Source organism: Aotus nancymaae, unplaced genomic scaffold, assembly GCF_030222135.1.
Source record: "Aotus nancymaae isolate 86718 unplaced genomic scaffold, 86718_ANA_hifiasm-v0.15.2.pri h1tg000090l, whole genome shotgun sequence".
NCBI lineage: Eukaryota > Metazoa > Chordata > Mammalia > Primates > Aotidae > Aotus > Aotus nancymaae.
This window is the reverse complement of record NW_026988505.1, coordinates 5,219,894-5,232,993: the sequence shown is the minus strand read 5'-3', so window position 1 is coordinate 5,232,993 and position 13,100 is coordinate 5,219,894. Positions and strand designations below refer to the sequence as shown.

The 13,100-nt window shown below is 45.8% G+C and overlaps 1 protein-coding gene and 1 pseudogene across 8 annotated transcripts in view; one reads left to right on the top strand and one right to left on the bottom strand.

Moving 5' to 3' along the window:
• Positions 1-13,100, top strand: part of ARHGEF10 (Rho guanine nucleotide exchange factor 10) — a 145,517-nt gene that overhangs the window by 119,644 nt on the left and 12,773 nt on the right. For 7 of the 8 annotated variants that reach the window (XM_064369777.1, XM_064369778.1, XM_012458678.3 and 4 more), the window contains one exon: positions 2,431-2,573. In XM_064369777.1, the coding sequence (XP_064225847.1) occupies positions 2,431-2,573 (143 nt within the window). Of the gene's footprint in view, positions 1-2,430; positions 2,574-5,806; positions 6,599-13,100 lie in introns of those variants that run through there. The other variant, XM_064369781.1, reaches the window with a different exon arrangement.
• LOC105721585 (uncharacterized) lies at positions 6,011-7,017 on the bottom strand (annotated as a pseudogene).

Below are 13,100 nucleotides of genomic sequence, written 5' to 3'. Positions count from 1 at the left end.
TTCACTCGGCCTCATGATTTCAGTTATCCACGGACAGTTGAGTGTCTTCGGGGCTGGCCTCTCCCATTCCAGTCCTGCTTCGTCATTTACCTGTTGTTATAACCTCTGCCAGCCTCCTTGGCCGACTCTTGTCTTGTCCCTGCTCCGGGGTCGTGGGAGGCCCCTCCGCAGCTGCTTTCCTGCTGCTGCTCATGTTTCTACCACTCTGCACTCTTCACTCTTTCATGAAGCTTCATGGAGGGATGGGTGTTGATAGACTTTTTCATATAATCTGGATTTTTTTCTATTTTCTAGTTTCTATTAAATGTAATAGAAGTTACATTTCGATTATGTAAAATGTATTTTATGCTTATGTCCCCCATTTTTTTCCTGGGTTTCCTCATGAGCATGTCTTGAGTCTCTCGCTTGGCTGCGTTGCTGTCCTGTCCGCTCTGCAGCCCTGTGCTGGGCTGTGTTTTCGCCTCATTTGTAACATGATATGTAACTGAGATGGACTGAATGTGTCTCTTCACATCTTCCTCATGGAGCACTGGTGGGCGTACCGTCTGGGAGCCCGCGAGGTGGCCTGCGCAGAAGCGCATAGCCTGCCACTTCATTCTTGGTGGTGGGGAATGTGGCTGGCTGGAGGCCTCGGCCTGTGCAGAGCGAGGAGGCTGCTTCCCAGCTCCTCACTGTTGCCAGGGCTCTGACTTTCAAGGCACTTAAAAATCTGAAATTCTGTGGCAATTTCCAGATTTTTAAGTGTTAGTTCAGAATGTCATTAGCATGTGCCTGGGTCTGGCTGTGGTGTGGGCAGCCTGCTGAGGGCTCTGGCCTGAGACAGGTATGCAGGGAGAAGTCATCCCAAGAAAGACAAGTGCACGCTGCACACTCCAGAAAGACCCACTCAGGTGCTTAGAGAACAAAGGTCAGTTATTGGAAGTTAAACCTTAACCAAGCAAAACATCTGAAGTAGGCCATCCTGTCATTGATCTTTGAGTTCTTGTTTTAAAGGAATTGTGCTATCCGTAGGACACTGCCAAGTCACACTGGACAGCCAGGATTCAAGTGCAGCGGGTAGTGGATAGAGCTCTGACCTAGGATTCAAAACCCTGCATCTTGTGCCACTCCGTGCCCTTCAGAGCATGTGAATGTCAGAGAAGATTGTAGCTCTGCACTGGGTCCGCATAGTTCTGGAGGTTGCACTGCTCTAAAGGGCTATGAGTACCATTTGGGAAGGCCCATGCACGCTGGGTCCTGTGCACATATTATACACGAAAGGCAGGCTCACATTCACGGGGGCTCATAATCACCCAGCAACACTTTTTAGCCTAATTGCAACATTAAAGCATTTCCATTAAAGTTGAATTATAACTGAAAGTATGCCACAAAAGCCAAAGCTTGGATAGTTGCCTTTTAGTGACTGCACAGCTCAGTTTCAGACACTTGTTTTGTATTCAAAGGTTCAGTGCTTGAAATCCAGAACAAAGAGATAAGAACTAGGGCCGTGTTCTCCTGACTGAGTGAAGCGTGTTTATTTGATTAGGAAGCTGAAGCCATCAATGGATTAATAATTTAGTTACATTTTTAAGGTCGATGCCTTAATTAATGGTTAGATGGAGAATTGAAGAATTCATTTTAATTATTTACAGGATAATTACATTAGTCACTTAAAAAGTTTATGGTAAATCTTGTTTCAAATACTTTTTATTGGTATTCAAGCTAATGACACATACCTGATACAAAGTGTGAAAGCCCTCACCAGTAGATCTTTGAAAATGTTTTCAAACCAAAATGTTTTATGACTTTTCAGGCTTCAAGAAAGGGAACAAATTCATCAAAAGAAAGGAATTCCTTTTACCTCAATTTTGATTTTTTAAAGTATTCTGTGAAGATATGGTCTCTCCTCGTGATACAGTATATAGCAAGGCACATGTTAGAATGGAAACAGCTAATGGGGAAGTGCAACATCCACCCAGTTATTTTGCATGCAGTTCCTTGTCATGACGACGGTATCATCTTATGTACTATTACTGTAAATAGAAGTATTCATAGAACACCTGTGTGTTGAGTACTGTGGTGAGCTTTTTACACGCATTATTTAATTTTTAATTTTTGGAACCTTTGAGGCTAGTGGTAGAATGGTCTTCATCATACAGTAAGGAAGCTGAGATTCAGGGTGAATGAGTGGTTTATCTGGGACACATGAGAAGGGAATAGGTGGGGGGCCTGAGCTGTGCATGCCACTGCTGTCCGTGCTTCCTGCTAGGCGTCAGGGCCCAATTGATGTGGCTGGCAGTTTGTGGATCCCCCCACGCAGGATCAGGCACAAGAGTTAACACTACATGTGCTCTTTTGGTTGTCTGTTATTTAAAATGATATTTGATCCCATTTTCCTACTCCTGTGTACAGAATACTGAACTTGAATGAAATTACGTATTTTCTTTTAAGATGGATCCTGGGATTCAGAACCTCAAAAAGTGATAAAGTTAGGCGTCCTGCCCATTAGAAGTCTACTCATGATGGAAGACACGTTGTGGGCAGCTTCTGGAGGTCAAGTCTTCATCATCAGTGTGGAGACTCATGCTGTAGAGGTAAGTCGCTTAGGTGGCTACACAGTTCAGAAAAGATGCCTTTCAGATACAGCTCAGCTGATTTCCAGTGCTGAAGTCAAAGAAGGCTTCTTGTCTGTGGCCATGTGCTAAAAGAAAATTCCTTCCAGCTAGGCATGGTGGCTCACGCTTGTAATGCCAACACTTTAGGAGGCTGAGGTTGGAGGATGGTTTGAGTTCAGGAGTTCCAGGCCAGCCTGAGCAACAAATTAAGACCCTGTCCCTACAAAAAAAAAAAAAAAAAAATTAAGTGGGTGTGGTGGTGCGCACCTATAGTCCCAAGTACTCTAAAGGCTGAGGCAGGAGCCTGACTTGAGCCCAAGAGGTTCACGCTTCATTGAGCCAAGATCTCGCCACTGCACTCCAGGCTGGGCAACAGAGCAAGATTATGTCTCAAAAAAGGAAAAAAAAGGGAAAGGGAAAGAAAATTCCTTCTAGGTTTTGCTTAGAAAGACAAGATTAGCAAGAAAATTCAACTAACCATTTTTTAACCATTTAGCTGTGTTCACTGGTTACCTGCTAAGTAAAAGAAACATTGCCTTAAGAAATGTATTCAGTGTGAACTTAGAGAGTCCTCAAGGACTCAGGAAAAATTCTTATTTGATTGAGGTGACATTTCAATTCACTGGGCTAAATGTATCATTCACTGAAGAATGGGGAAACGAATGGGCCACATTGGGGAAACACAGAGTTGACTCTCAGACCCCAGCCCTCTCCTATTTGAAACTCTCCAGATGGATGGCAATTTCAACATCAAATGAAACTGTAAACCTCTAAGACAAAAAGCCGTAGAATGGTTTTATTACTTTGCAATGGAGAAAGCCTCTCCAAGCATGCCACAAACCCAGAAGTTACCATAATAAATAAAATGATACAACTTAATAACATTTTTTACATATAAATATGTGTATGAAATATTTATAGAGGAAAAACTGGGAAAACATTTCCTGTATATATGACTAAAATTAACGTTCTTAAATACAAAGATTTCTTATTAAACTAAGAAAAAGATAACCAACCCAATAGAAGATGCTCAAAGGACATGAATAAGCAGCTCACAGAAAAAGAAATACAAATAAACGATAAACTCATAAGTACATACCTTAGCCTTATTAGCAACTAAAATTGCCTGTTAAAGCAAGGCATTATTTTATTGATAAACTTTATTTTTGGAACAGTTTTAGGTTCACTTCACAACTGAGTGGGAAGTACAGAATTTTCCACGTACCCCTCCCTACACACCCGCAGCCCCTCCCCACATCAACCCTCCTGGAGTGATGGCTTTGTTACAGTCCATGAGCCTGCGTGGGCCTGTCATCGTTACCCAGAGTCCACAATTCACTGAGGGCTTACGCGTGGTACCGTGCTTCTGCCAGTTTGGGTAAATGTATCGTAACATTGCCTACCACTACAGCATCGTGAAGAGGGTTCACTGCCCCGGAAATCCTCTGTTCTCTGTTCAGCCCTCCCTCCCCCAGTCCCGGCAACCACTGGTCTCCAAGGTGCCCTTTATTCAGATTGACAGAAGGTAAATGCTAAGTGCGACCCAGTTAGAATGTAGGGGCACAGGGTTCTCAGGACTGTGGGGCCTTAGGGCAGCCCCTCCAGAGGGCACTTACCTGTTACCAGTTAGCACTGGGGCTTATAACTTCTTCCTGCAAGTTCCCTGCCCTAGAGAAGTCCACTCCACAGAGGAGCTTGTGCACACACGTAGGGTGTCCCTTGCAACCTTGTTGGTATGGCAAACACTTGGGAGCGTCCTAAATGCATGCACATGGGAGGAGCTGGGGAAATAAGGGCATCTGTGCCCCATGGAGCAGGTGAGCTCAGGCAGCAGGAGGAGGCCCGCCCTCTCCTTGTGAATGTTCCTAAATGTGCGCCCATGAGGGCATGTGTGGGCAAGCAGGCTGTGGAACACTGTCTGAGCTCACGCCCAGGGAGGCTGCGGTGCCCAGCGAGCCCACCCATGTCTGCTCTTGTCAGTGGCTGTGTGACGTGCCAGTGTGTGTGTGGGTGCAGCTCGACAGGCATTCCTGAAGTAATAAGGAAAAGGCCACATACTGCTTGTCGCACCTGCGTTTTTCAGCCATGTCATGTGTGGCGTTTATTATAAAGTTGAACTATCTTATTTTCTCCCGTCTGTTCATGGCCATGTGTTGCCCCCACTGACCCTAAACAAACCCTGATAACACAGGTGTTTTTTTCAGCCAACGAAATGGATCAACTCATCATTAAAAATTCCTTTGGGCTGTGCACAGTAGCTCACACCTGTAATTCCAGCACTTTGGTAGACCAAGATGGGTGGATCACTTGGGCTCAGGAGTTCAAGACCATGAGCAACATGGCAAAACCCCAGCTGGGCATAGTAGTGCATACCTGTAGTCCTGGGTATTCAGGAGGCTGAAGTGGGGGGATCACTTGAGCCCAGGAAATTGAGGCTGCAGTGAGCCGAGATCACACTGCTATACACCAGCCCGGGCAACAGAGTGAGACCTTGTCTCAAAAAAAAAAAAAATTCCTTTGACCCTCACACAAAAGGTCAAAGGAAATACTGTCTTCAATTGGGGCAAGGTATTTAATTTCATCTCTTTGAAGCCTCTGAAGATGCTCTAATGACTAAATTACCACAAATCCAGAAAGAAACATTATCATTATGGGCTTCTAAAAATGCTTGTCTAGACCATTGTTAGGAGGGATGTATCAGTTCCCCAGGTTAGGAACTTTAAGACATTTTGCTGGTATTTCATGAATCACATTTGCACACACTCATGAGACCTGTTTCAGGATGTCCCAAGGTGGCATGCTCTGTCGTCTCAGAGAGAAAGTGGCTCCTGAGCTGCCATGCGGACACGACTTGTGCTGCCAGCGAGCGTCGAAATGTGGGCTAATGCCATCTTCATCAGGAAAGGGTTCTCTGGCTGGTCCCCGGAGATGTGGGCCTGGTTAGGGATGTGAGATCCACACTGGGGCAAGGTGCAGATGGGCCCTGGGTCCTGGGCCGCCTGGAGGCCGATGCTCCTCCGTGGATCATGAATAGCATTCCTGTGTCTGTGTTTTTGATGCGGCCTCCCCCACATCCTCTGAGACCTGGCCTGCTAGACTGGGACGGAAAATAGCTGGACAGGGTGGTCGGGGAACATGTGACATGACTTTTGGCAGTATTGTTCTTGTTATTTTTCATATCCATCTGACACTTCCTATTTCATGGGTCCTAGGAATGAAGCCTTCAGTCTCACATGGAGCCACTGGTTAGCCAGTACTGCTGTGCAGGGCGTCGCTGTGGATGCTGCCACAACTTCTTCCTTGTACACGATCAGTACAGTCATCCCTGTAATTGTGTATTTACAGAGGCCCCAGGTTCACGTCCTAGCTCAGCCATATAGTATACTGTTCTCTTAGATGAGCCACCTACCTGGACCTCAGTTGTCTGAGCTGATGGTTGGGGGTAATTCTCCTTTCTCAGGCTGCCTGTGGGCGAAGTGTGATGTGAGGGCCCCTAGCAAAGGGCATGCCTGTAGAAGCTGTCATTTGTTATTAGAATAAATTATGATTAAATATACAGGATCCAGACACAACATTTGGTTAGTCCATATTTGCTTTTTTTCCACAAAGAAGGAACGATAATATAACATTTCTTTAAAACATTTCCCCCAAAACTGCATTATTTTTGTCATAAATTAGTAATGAGAAAGCTGGAATGATGGTTTCTGTGACTGTCACGAGGAAGCTTCCAGAACAACATACCATTCCCAGATTGTGACTTAAATGCAGTTGAAACATTATTTCCACGTGTTCCAGAGAATTGATACGCTGTAAATGTCGAAGACTCAGAGAGAAGCAATGTGTTTGGATCCAGATATAGGGCTCTTTCCTTGCATTTGGTACCAAAATAACTAAATACATTTTTAGAAAGAAGCAAAAGTCTGCTCCCTCTGAAAACATGAAATCGATCCTGTCATTCCATTGTGCAGGGGAACTATGGCCGGGGGCTGGTGTAGCCCGCAGGATCTGAGCCCACAGGATCTGCATCCCAGGTGTGCATCCACCCTGCTGATGGTGGGGGTTGCGGGGCAGCAGCTACTGGGGGTATCCGTCCCAAATGGCCATATGCTGTCAGAACAGTGCCTGCCTGGGCGCTGCATGTGATCTGGGCGTGGGTTGAGCGAGATGGAAGGTGCCAGTGATATTTGGAAGAAAAAGGCATCTGAGGCTCTGAGGCTCCAGTGTTCCTGGACTGACTGCCAGTGGAGAAGTGAGTACAGTTACCAGTACAGTGGCTGGCCCCCGTCCCAGCTCTGGCGCCATAGCATAGCAGCACCGGGCAAACCAGTAGATACGCTGAGCCAGGTGCTTGGTGCAGCACTCCCGACGTGGCAGGGGGCACCTGCCTGCCTGTCGGGGCCATCAGGAGCAGATGGGAAGACATGCTGTGGACGCTGAGCTGCTGCACGGCGCCGGCCAGTCACTTGGACCCTTCAGGGGAGAGGAAGGCATCTCTTTTCTCCCAACTGCAAATGGCTCTTAACCTTGGGTTTGTCCAATTGCTGTTTAAATTTCATAGTGTTAGGAACACGGATGCGGTTCTAAGGGATCTGACATTGAGGAAAGGGCAAATCATTCTGGGTTTCTGGGGGGCATTGCCTGTGCAGGTTTGTTGCTTAGAGTCACAAATCACAGTTCGTTTCAGTTTAATGACTACAGCTGCTTAAAGTGCAAACCTCTTCATACTCCTAATTTTCTACAATATGCAGTGCTCTTGACAGATGGAAGGGAAGAAAGAGAAGAGAGGAAATAGGTTTCTTCCCCTCATCCTCCACTGAAGGGAAAAACAGAGTGAAACCATAAAATAGACAAGATATTAAAGATGACCTAACTAGTGTAACACAGTGACTTTCTGCAGGCATGCATTTTTCCTCATAGGAATTTAATTCTTATTATTGTGTAGAAAGAGACACAGGGCAACAAAACAGGCCTATGCAGGCACAGTGGCTCACACCTGTAATCCCAGCCACTCGAGAGGCTGAGGCAGGAGGACTGCTTGAAACTAGGAGTTCAAGGCCAGCCTGAGCAACAGAGCAAGACCCTGTATCTAAACAGATAATAAAACAATAGGCCCAAGTCAGCAGAAGAGTCCAGAGATCCCTGAACACTGTTGAAACCCAGTCCATAGTCAGCTTTCTTTCAGACACCTTCAGAATTACACATTCTCAAGGCAAACGGAGACAGAGATCCTGTGGCCCAGTGTTCTTATTTTCAAACAGAGAACCAAGGCTCAGAGAAAGTAGAAACCATGCCCAACGTCAGTGCTAAAGTAATATCCATATGATCTGTCCTCCGCTAGAAATAGCAGATACTCACCAAGTACCTAGCACTGTGCAAAAACAAACCAACCACAGATGGTCAAGACATTGAAGACACAGGCCCAGCTCTCAATCCCAGGACGACTGGACTGCCAGCATGAGTGAGGGTGCTGAGGACGTTTCAAGGGCAACACTCCCACCAGGCCTCAGGCTGGCACAGCAAGCCCTGCGTTCTGCAGTTACTACAAATTTCACGACAGCAGCAGCAGAGCATCAAGCCAAGCACACGTCCCTGCAGGCACAGGGCCCTCAGCAGCTGCCTGGGGATGGTGCCTGTGCCGCTGGCTGGTCGAGGGTGAGGAGGGATTGACTAGGAGAAAAACTAGGATGCCACTTCAGAGGGAGAGACACGTCCAGCTTTGAGACTAGTCCCCGAGGGGCTGCTGGAAGCAGAGGGTGGCCTGCGAGCACAGTGCGGGGTGATGAGCTTCGGCCTGTCACCGGCTCAGCTCATGGGGGTTGTGGGAGGCATAGGCAGTGCGGACACCCCCATGCCCCTGAAGGTAGCTGCCTTTGACTTGACTTCTTAGAGCAGAGTTCTGTGTAGTTTTCTTTTGAACAGCATTTTTGCTGCACATGGTGCTGAGCCATTGAAGGGTTTTCAGCACGGGACAGATGTCTTGAAATTTGTTTTCAGAAGAGTATTTTGCCTGCAGTGTAACGGGGTGTGAGATGCTTGGGGACTGGAACCAAGGAGGTTGTGCTGGGTCAAAAACTCCAGGTCTGATGGCCAGCAAACCGTGAGTTTGGTTTTTGTGTTTGTGAAAGTTTGGATTGTGTTTGTGAAAGAGTCAACAGCCCAAGGACGGAAAGAAGAGCTCCTACTTTGTTCTCTAGTCACACCAGAGTTCCCTCACACACCACGGTTTTTGTTTTGCTTTTTAAAATCCTCTCTATGGAAGTTACCTTTTTCTGCCCAAAACAGTTTTCCAGGGAGTAATTTCTGCTTTATTCTGAACTGGCTCAAGGAACCAGCTATGATGGAGACTTGTGCATGAAACAGGCAGCAGGTGGCCAACAACTTAGATAATCTGGATGAGATGGACAGACTCAGAGTGGCACAAACTACCAAAGCGGAATCATGAAGAAACAGAAATAGAAAATTAGAATAGACCTGAAACTAGTAGGCAAATTGATTCAGTAATCGCAAACTTCTTAACAGCAACAAAAAGCCAAGGACCAGATGACTTCATTGGTGAATTCTAACCAAACATCTTAAAAAAGAATTAACATCACTCTTTCCCAAACTCTCCAAAAATATTGATGAGGAGGAAACAACACTTCCTACTCATTCTGAAGTCAGTGTGACCCTGATACCAAAGACACAACGAGAAATCCACAGACTAGTATCCACTGTGAGCATGGATGCAAAACTTCTCAACGGAAGACTTGCAAAGTGAAGTCAACAGCATACTGAAAGGATTGTGTACCCTGGAAAAATGAGATGAATTCCTGAGATGCAAAGATGGTGCAAGACGTGAAAATCAATCATTGGAATGCATCACATTAACAGAATAATGGGGAGGAAAACCACATGATCATCTCAATTGATACACAAAAAGTACTTGACAGAATTTATCCCCATTTTATGATAAAAACACTCAAACTAAGAATAGGAAGTGACTTTTCCTCAATCTGCCAAATGGCATCTATAAAAAACTCACAGCTAACGTCATACTTTAAGGTTAAAGAAAAGTTTTCCCCTGAAGATCAAGAACAAGACAAGGGTACCTTGCAGCATTTCTGTTCACAGTAGTACTGGAGGATCTGGCAGAGCAACTAGACAAGGGAAACAGGGTGGAGGATCCAGATGAGAAGAAGTAAAGTTCCATTTGCGTGTGCTACCCTCTTATATGTAGAAAATTCTGAGGAATCTGCAGCAAAACTACTAGACTAATAAACAGGTTGAGCAAGGCTACAGGACACAAGATCAGTATATAAAAACCAATTAAATTTCTGTACACTAGCAGCAAACAACCTGAAAATGAGACCAGGAGAACAACTTCATTTATTTGTAATGCTGTTAAAAAGAAAAATACTTAGAGAAAATTACAAAAACTACAAGATATCATTGAAAGAAATTAAAGAATACCTAAATAAAGAGAAAGGCATCCTCTGTTCATAGATTGGAAGACATACCACTGTTAAGGAGAAAACAGTCCCCAAATGGATCTGCAGATTCAACACAATCCTTATAAAAATTTCCACTGCTTTTTTTTTTTTTTTTAACAAAACTTGACAAGCACATCACGAGATTTATCTGGAAATGGAGGAGATCCATATTAACCAAAATAAACTGGGAAAAGAACAAAATTAGAGGCTCATACTTTGTAATTTCAGGTTTTACCACGCAGGCACAGTAAGCAAGACAGCATGGTCCTGGTACAGGACAGACACAGACTGGAGACCACATGTGTCTGTGGTCACATAATTTTCAACACGATGCCAAAAATATTCCATTTGAATATTGAATCGCCTCAACAGGTGCTGCTGGCACAACTGGGTATCCATGTGCAGAAGAATGAAGTTAGATCCCTGCCTCATACCACATACAAAATTATCTCAAATGAATCAAACATAAATGTAAGAGCTAAAACTATAAACACCTTAAAAGAAATCATAGGGGTAAATCCTCATGACTTTCGACTAGACAGTGGTTTCTTAGATTTGACACCTCAAGCACAAGCAACCAATGTGGAAAAATAAGATACATTGGGCTTCATTAAAATTAAAACCTTTTTGCTTCAAAGGGCACTATCAAGGGAGTGAAAAGACAACCCACAGAGTGGGAGAAAGTATGTACAGCTCAGGTGAGAAGGATCTAGTATGCAGAGCATCTAACACACTCTTAGAAGTTAATAAAAAGAAAAGGAACCCTATTAAAGGCAAAGAAACTGAATGGATTTCTCCAACAACGATGTACAGTCAGCCCATACGTGTGAGAAGATGGTCAGCATCGTTGCTTGCGAGGGAAACACGGAGCGAAAGCACCATGAGACTCTGTCACAAACTGGGATGGCAAGAATAATGTTGTCAGTGGAGCCAGCATGTACTGGAGACCACGTGAGGACATGGGAGACTCTTAACTTGCTGGTGGGAATGCAGAATGGTATAATCTGTGGGAAAACAGTTTGCGAGTTCTTCAAAAAGTAACTCATGGTATTACCACGTGACCCAGCATTTCCTATCACAGGTGTAGATTCAGAAGAACCTAATGTTCATGTGGACACGAATAACCATAGCAGCATTATTAATAGTCAAAAAGCAAATGCAGCCCAGATGCCCATTAACTGACAAATGGACAAACAGAATGTGGTTCCTTCATACACTGAGATTTGATTCAGCCATAGAAAGGAGTGAAGCCCCTGCTGACACTAACACACAGATGAACCCGAAAGATGCCAAGTTCAGTGAAAGCAGCCAGAAACAAAAGGCCAAACATTGTCGGATTTTGTTTATATGAAATGTCAGAGAGGCAAACCCAGAGACTGAAGGTGGATGAGTGGTTGTCAGGGGCTGGGGAAGTGGGCATGAGGGTCATGAAATGTGCTGGGACTCAAGAGTGGTGAAGGTTGGCAAGTTTCCAAATGTACTAAAAAACACTGAATTGTGCACTTTAAAAGGGTGAACTTCATGATATGTGAATTATAGCTCAGATTTTTTTTCTAAAGGAGGTGACAGTTTTGGAGGTAGCTGGGAAGTTAGCAGGTGTCAGCCTGAAGCCAGTGGATAAGCTGGCACTGAGACAGCTGCTGGGAACAGCCTGCCTAGCACAGGCAGGAGGAGGGAGGACCTCTCAGCCCAGCCAGAAGAGGACACCCAGCTTTTCCTCCTTTCCTTTTTTCCTCTTCTTCCTTTTTATTTAAGATCAGTGAGACTTGTGCCTGTTTTGGGGCTGAATGACAGAAGCAGGAGAGAAAGGACCCCATGCCAGGAGGACGGCGAGGAGCAGGGCAGGAAGGAGCCAGTGCTGGGAGGAGGCCCTTCTGTAGATTCAGGGAGCTCTGCAGTTGGAGGTGGTGTGTTGGAGGAGTGTTGGCCTGCACGCCTTTTCCTCCGTGACGTAGGAGGCCAAGTCAGAGGGAGGAGGGGACCAAAAATAGCCCTTCGCTAGAACCATCTGGAATCTGAACCCAGATTTCCCAACTCCCAGGGAGATGCTCTTTCTCCCACACCACACAGCCCAGATGTTTCAGAGTGTGAAGATCATGTGAGACTTCAGTTCATAAAAACATATGGGATCTTTGTGTTTGAGATTTGTGTTTCGCTGGGGAGTAGGAGCTGGATTCTCTGCATAGGAACCAAGTCGCAAGCTGGTGACGCAGCCTCCTTCACAATTGTGAGCACCAGTTCCTTTCCATTGGCAAATATTTAAATTCAACTTGTGATTATTGAAGAAATCTTATATGAGGAAACTATGTGCATATGCTGAGGGGCATTTACAGGGCTGACTCTAGAATGGGCATTTTAGAAGCAGGGCCCCTCACTTCACATCACGGGACCTGGGAGTGGTTCCGGTTTGCTCCGGGGGTGGACAGTCAGATGTGGAGCATACTCAAGACCCATAGTGAAGGGACCCATGGCTTTGGGGGCCAGCCTCCTGCATGGTGTCGCCTCCCTCAGAACCCCAGCCAACTGCCCAGCCTGAGGACACAGCCCCCTCCTCATATGGTGTTGCTCTCAGGCCCTACAGCCCCCTGTATAAGCCGGGGTCCTCCTCTTCCCTCCGCTCCTGATGGCATCTCATCTGAAATAAGAGATGATACTGGGGGAGATGGGATGTCCCATCTGCTGAAGTCGAATCCCTGAGTTCTGCCCACTGGGTGCTGGGCGCGGCATGGTGCTGCAAGGTGGGGGTTTGGTGCCACAGGGCATGTGTGTGGAGTCAGCAGTCTTCACCATGGGGGCCGTTGTCTTTCCCCTTATTGGCAGACTGTGGAACAACTCTTAGGGCAGAGATGTCAGCCTGGATATTTCCTGTGGGTTTTTTTATGAGTTTCATCAGTTTACTTTAGATAATTGTGCAGGATTGTGAGTTTCTTTAATTTCAAGAGCTGTGAGGCTGCTGCTTCCTGGGGGCACAGTGTCTCTAAGCTTCATCCCAGGCCACCCCCAGCCACCCCCTCCAATCCCTGATGGGCAGGGCAGG